General features: G+C 42.0%; 1 protein-coding gene across 1 annotated transcript in view; it reads right to left on the bottom strand.

The window, feature by feature from the left end:
• Positions 1-3,575: 3,575 nt before the first annotated feature.
• LOC122137339 (ras-related protein Rab-14-like) overlaps positions 3,576-6,391 on the bottom strand; it is a 6,014-nt gene continuing 3,198 nt past the window's right edge. Inside the window, exons 4-9 of the mRNA XM_042723371.1 lie at positions 6,373-6,391; positions 6,225-6,291; positions 5,984-6,071; positions 5,864-5,894; positions 3,710-4,010; positions 3,576-3,626 (exon numbers count right to left, since the gene is read on the bottom strand). The exon at positions 6,373-6,391 is cut by the window's right edge and continues 159 nt beyond it. Of these exons, the coding sequence (XP_042579305.1) occupies positions 3,576-3,626; positions 3,710-4,010; positions 5,864-5,894; positions 5,984-6,071; positions 6,225-6,291; positions 6,373-6,391 (557 nt within the window). The remainder of the gene's footprint in view (positions 3,627-3,709; positions 4,011-5,863; positions 5,895-5,983; positions 6,072-6,224; positions 6,292-6,372) is intronic.

The raw sequence follows: 6,391 nt of genomic DNA, 5'->3' as shown, positions 1-6,391 counted from the left end.
AGGAAATTTGTTTTTGCAAATAATAAGAAATTGTCTTTTTCGAAAAAAAATCCCAAAATTTTGTTATTTTTGTTTAAAGGTGCCATGGTAAAAATTGAGGTAAAAATCCAAAAAAAAGACTACACGCATCAAAAGAATGAGAAAAAAATAAGGGCGATTTATGCATTAAAAAAAATGTAAGTTTTGTGCTGCGGGATATAATTAATTAGCTTTGCATAAAGCCCCCGGCCGAAGGGTGTTAATACCAGTTTCGGCCTGGAGGCGGATCGGGAACATAACCACCAGCCAACCGCAAAACACGAATAACTCGCCGGTTGGGGCGTACTTGAAGTGATGTCAAGGGAACCCGCGCTCGGGAAAACAATCAAATCCGAAAAAAAAGGAGCCGAAACAGAGAAAATCGGGGACGCTTTCCACGTGGAGACAATGAGGACTTTTAAAAAGAAATGGCTTTTGACCCGAACTTGCAACCCTTTTTTTTGGATTTGGAAGTTTAAAATGCTGTTAGTATTTTGTAGAAGTTTTTTTTATATGTTTGCGTATTTTTTTTGGGAAATTAAACATGAAAGTATCGGGTGTTGATAAAAGTGAATGTTTGCGAGGGTAAAAGTAGTGCGTTTGTGTAAGCAGCATAATTACCCACAGTCCGTCGGTTTTCCCTGTTATTACCAAAGCCCCTCTTACCCGCTGATGCTAAAATGTAAATTTCCAAGAAGCTTTGAAAAAATTTTGAGTAATGAACCCCAGGGGGAGGAGAGAGGGAGGGGAAAAGGGCGCCCCTAATTAGAGCGGTCAAGTTTTTTTGAAAGGTGTGAAAAGGTTTAATTTTGGTGTTTCAGGTGAAGTGAGAGTTGGCAGCTTGGTCGTTGGTTGGCGCTGCTTGTTCAACATCAGCTGTCGATGATGTTGCCAATGATGTTGACAGAATGCTGGTCTGTCAAATTAATTTAATTCAATAATTGTAGAATACAAGTCAAAATGTAATTAGCTCCAAAATCCGAATATGACACATAATTCACTGGTAAAGGTGAAGGGGAGTAGCTGGAAGATGTTCATCTATTCAAAAATCACTTGACAATCACCCAACGTTTCATCTGGAGGCAAACTCCTCCTTAGGCTTCCGCTATTGCTCTAGGTTTGTTGTGAAGGTAGGGGCGGAGCAATAGAGACTATGCCGTTTCTCGTTTGTTTACGCTAGAGTGGACCAATTCACTTTAGTGGAGTCATACTGCCCACATCTGGTATGGAATGTGGATAATGACTTGATTTTTTTGCCAGACATTACCCCCCAGGGCATCCTTTAAACAAGTAAAAATATCTGCCAACGGGTAGGTAAGACAAATAATGCTGTTAGCGTTTATTTAGCTATTATTTGTGTTTCTTGTAGCACCACTGGCAGATATTTTTTACTTGTTTTTAAGCAAAAAATAAAGCATTTGGAATTTTTTTTCTTGTTGAAAACGACAAATAAGACACAAAAAAAAAACATTATTAAGTCAATTTATCTTGTCAAGTAAATGCATCCTGAATTCAATAACTTTTTAATAGTCTGAAACACAAAAATTTCAAGAAGAAGATATTTTTTTGCAGTGGCCTTCTCTGTGCGTTTTCGCAATGTTTAGTTAAAAGCAGCATTATCAACGACCTGACAGATAAACAACTCATGTGCCTCCACTTCCAAACATTGTTATACGGGATCAAAATGTAGTTTTTGAATTCCATTCACGATCATAGTATGATAAAGACTGTTTAGCTTATTTTTCCTTCTCGGTGCTGTCGAGAAAGTGCTTTGTTTTGTGAATGTGAAAAGGTCCCCCTTGATGTGAGGAACTTCCAGTTGTCATTCGACTGCATCGCAGATTGTGTGATTTAACCGATGCGGTCGTAAAGTCGGTTTCCCCGGCTCGTCCAGGCCCCTCAGGGTTTCTGAACAAGTGTTCCTTCGGCACAATCACTTCACGAAAATCAACCGTTGCCTTAAAGATAAACTGCGCTTGAACTGAATCACCGGATTCAGCTACGCAAAAACACTACTGGTCCTCAAGAAGACAAAGACTTGGTAGTGATACGCAGTGGCTTGAGAAGCAGTACATGTACAGATGTTTTTGTTTTCCTCTGAAATATCTTCCAGAGTCATTGCACAGGTTTTCCACACACCACTGCACGTCAGTGGCCGCCGGGATCACGGATGTGAACCAGAGCATCTGCAGCCAATGAGTCCCCCTCGTACCTTTTGTGTGAATTGAAGAGTGCAGTTGTTTTCAGTATTATTTTGTGTTTTCCTGACACTTGGCCATTCGGACTGCGACGCCAACCACAAGCCTGCCCTTGTATTCCACATGTCACAACCAGTGTTTTGACATTTTTCATGCTTTTTTTATCACTCTTAAAATCATGCCACTCCTTTTTTTTATGTGTCTTCAAGCCTCAACACTAATTGGCTCTTCTTTGGTAAATACACGTCCACCTATTTTCAAACCGTGATTCTTTCTGTAACTCCTGGTGCAATTTGATGTGATAAATACAAAGCACTGTTTTCTACCTTGAACAACGGCAAAGGGTGTTGTTTTCCCTGTCATCGTGCTCGTATTTGTCCGTATTGGCTTCTTTTCATTTTGAACATGTTTATTCAGAATGAAGGCAAGAAACACTGTCCGTCTAGAGCATTTTATTTTCATCCATTAAAATCAAATGTCTCATTTTTAAACTCACATATACCACAACAACAAACAGATTTTTCAAACTTTAGCAACACCTCCTGGCATAGGGGATACAAACAGTCGAGAATCTGATCGCCATCCTGTCCAGACCTCTCTGTAGGAGATATGCCCATCGTAGTCCTCTTCAGCCGACAGAGTGATGGCGTCAGAGCCTGGTAATCTGAGTTCATATGGTACATACACATGGGTTAGGGACACAGATGCGTGGTGCTCTTGGTTCATAGACAAGCGATGCCTGATGCTTTACTGTATACAAGTCTACAGGACCGGCACCCTGTCATAGATCTATACAAAAACAGTAGCATTTTTGTAAAACGGTTTGTTAACTCCAGTCTGAAAGAGCATGTTTGAGCTAGTTGAGATTAACCATTTGATAAGATTAATACGGATGGACATAATAAGGCAACACATAATAAGCTGGAGAGGAACAGACGGGAATGTCTCGCCTGATGTATTGAAAGAGTAGCGATTTAATAATCCAATGCCTTTCCCATAATTGTCTTTGATTCATAAAGCTGTCCGACCCAAACCGACTCACAACTCATGCATGCGCTCGCAGGTCGACATGCACGGGATCTGAGAGTTCACAACAGGCGACTGTCACCACTCCTCAGTTTTTAAATCAACCACTGCATGTTTAGGCAGATGCATGCAATGCTTTCCTTCCGGAGCACTGGTGCATTTTAAAATGCAGTGGCTTATATTCCTGCCCCTTGATCTAGTGTTCTTTAGAACGGCAGCTGGACCCGAACAGAACCGGTCCTCCTGCGGACTTTCACAGCCTTATACACGTCACAAACACTTCAGGCTCTCGTACGGCTGGAAAAACCGGCATCGTGATGGTCTCATCAATAACTATCCTAATGCAACCTGGGGTCTTGTTTCTGTGACGTACACATCGTTGATCTATAAAATACACAAAGAAAAGGAGGCTGAAGTGTGACGTGATGAGCAGAGGTTAGTGTGGTCAGAGGATGAACAACACTGACCATAGAGATTGTGAGGGCAGATGACGAGAAAGAGCACATGTAGCCGTGATCCTCATCCTCTTTTCTGGGACGAATACCGATTGGTGTGATTGGAGGAAGAGGAGAGATGAGGTCATGGTCATTAACAAGCCACCCCTTCCCTCTGCGGCTGTGGTTTCGCTTGGTGAGACCCGGCCTCGCCTCGGCGCTGACGGTTTGTGCTGGACGCCCGACTCGCCGCTTCAATCCAACTGCCGTCTGTGGATGTTCTGGTAGATCTTCTTTAGCTGCTTCCAGAAACGCGTCCTCCACATTCTCTCCTCTGTGGAGCCACAAACACACAGTCAGCATCTATACGCTCACGTCAGATTAACATCTGCGTCAGAAATCAAGACACACTCGATGAAAACCCAAACTTCAACATTTGTCTCACATTATCAGTTTATCACTGTAGTTTAGGAAATGAACTCCTCAGTTGATGTCAGATAACAGAAAAACACATGATCAGCTCAAAGTGTCTGAATGATTTCTGATCCCAAATTTTACTATAGTCCACTGTATGAAGATTGTTTGGGTATAATATATCAGTTTATTTGCTCTCCTCACATTGATGAACTATAGTGTCCTGCAGCCACTAGTAAAAAACATCAAAAATGATATAATTTTTGGTTTGACTATTTTACAAGGTGGCATTTTCGTATGATTTTTGAAAGGAATTGCGTCTTTCCTGGTCCTCGCGGTTAATGCATTCACATCAAAAAGTGAAAGTGAAGGTCTGAACATTTTCAAGTATGGTGACCCATAATCGAAATTGGTGCTCTCCATTTAACCCATCCAAGTGCACACACACAGCAGTGAGAAGTGAACACCCTGTGGAACACACACCCGGAGCAGTGGGGCAGCTAATATATCCAATCGCCCGGAGCAACAACTGGGGTTCAGTGCCTTGCTCAAGGGCACTTCCAAGTCATGAGTATTGAGGGAGGAATAGAGCCTGTTCATTCACTCCCCCCCACCTACAACTCCTGCCAGCAACCGGAGATCCAACCTGGCGACCTTTCTGGTTACAAGTCCCAAATCTCTAACCGTTAGGCCACAGCTGCCCCTCAAGGTGTGCCGTGGTCATGAAAATGTGTCGTTTTGCATATTTTTAAGCGCTGTGGTTTTTAAAAACAGTGAGTTTATAAGCTGTTTAAATGCGGAGCTCATAGATCAGTGTTTTTTGATGCGTTATTGGCCTTGAATGGTTAAAAACACATTCTTATGTGTGGGGGCACAAGTACCCGTCTTTGCAAGCATTCTGGTAAACACAGTCCTCCTGTGTCTGAAGTGAAACGTAAACACGTGTAACAGAATCCGGATTTTTCTTCTTAAAAGGGGAAGTTTGCTCATTATTCCTCCGTAATGTTTCATCAAACCACAGCGAGAGGACATCTCTCACTACTCTTGACTAATCACTTTTGCAACTTTTCTGTGATACTGACAGCGCTGACAAGAGTTATGAAACATTCTATGTTATTAAAAAATTTGATCTCATAAAAAAATTATTAAATATTATTAACTATATGTAACCCTGCCGCATAGAATCAGTCATCAGTAACACAGGTATATTTGTAGCAATAGACAACAATACATTGTAGGGACAAAATTCCATGAAGATATTTTATGCCAAAAATCATTAGGATATTAAGTAAAGATCAATGTTCCATGAAGATTTTTAGTAAATCTCCTACCGTAAATATATCAAAACTTAATTTTTGATTAGTAATATGCATTACTAAGAACTTCATTTGAACAACTTTAAAGATAATTTTCCTCAATATTTAGATTTTTTTGCACCCTCAGATTCCAGATTTTCCAAATAGTTTTATCTCATACAAATATTGTCTTTCTAACAAACCACACATCAGTGGAGAGATTATTTATTCAGCTTTCAGATGATGTAGAAATCTCGAATTTCAAAACCTATCACATATAGTAATATATACTGTATGTCATTATCATGATATAAACTGACTCGTATCATGATATAAGGTTTGGTCATATCCTAATTCAGGTCAGTGCTGATCATGTCGGGGGTTTTCCTTTCATAACACACGCGTGCAGACGTCTGGTTTTGTGAATGAACACACTCTCTGATGGTTTGTGTGTGTGTGTGTGGGTGGAATCACTCACGTTTTAGCGCTGGCCTCCAGGAACAGCAGACCTGTGAACACACACACACACACACACACACACGTGAGATCAGAACAGCGTCATGTGGGCCGTCATGTGACACACAGCCGCTTCACTCACCGTTCTCTTCGGCGAACTGCTTCGCCTCTTCATACGTCACGTCTCGCTGCGCTTCCAGATCCGCTTTGTTTCCTATGAGAATGATGACCTGCACACACACAGCAGAGAAGCCTGAGCCAAACACTCTCGCCCGTCACCATGACCTCCGCACACAACAGATCAAGGATTAATCATCTGACAGCTCTGATCCCGGACAGTAGCCCTGCTGACTCGTGTCCCGTCCAGCTCTGCTCATACTCACGGTGCTGGGGTTGGTGAGGTTCCTGGCGTCGGTCAGCCAGCTGCTGAGGTGATTGTATGTGCTTCTCCTGCACGACACACACACACACACACACAGAGCATGAGTTTCTGTCAGCAGAGCCTCAGCGAGAGCCTGACGACTGATGTACCTGGTGATGTCGTAGACCA

Source organism: Cyprinus carpio, chromosome B5 (assembly GCF_018340385.1).
Source record: "Cyprinus carpio isolate SPL01 chromosome B5, ASM1834038v1, whole genome shotgun sequence".
NCBI lineage: Eukaryota > Metazoa > Chordata > Actinopteri > Cypriniformes > Cyprinidae > Cyprinus > Cyprinus carpio.
The sequence above is the reverse complement of the archived record's forward strand: the minus strand, read 5'-3'. Positions and strand labels throughout refer to the sequence as shown.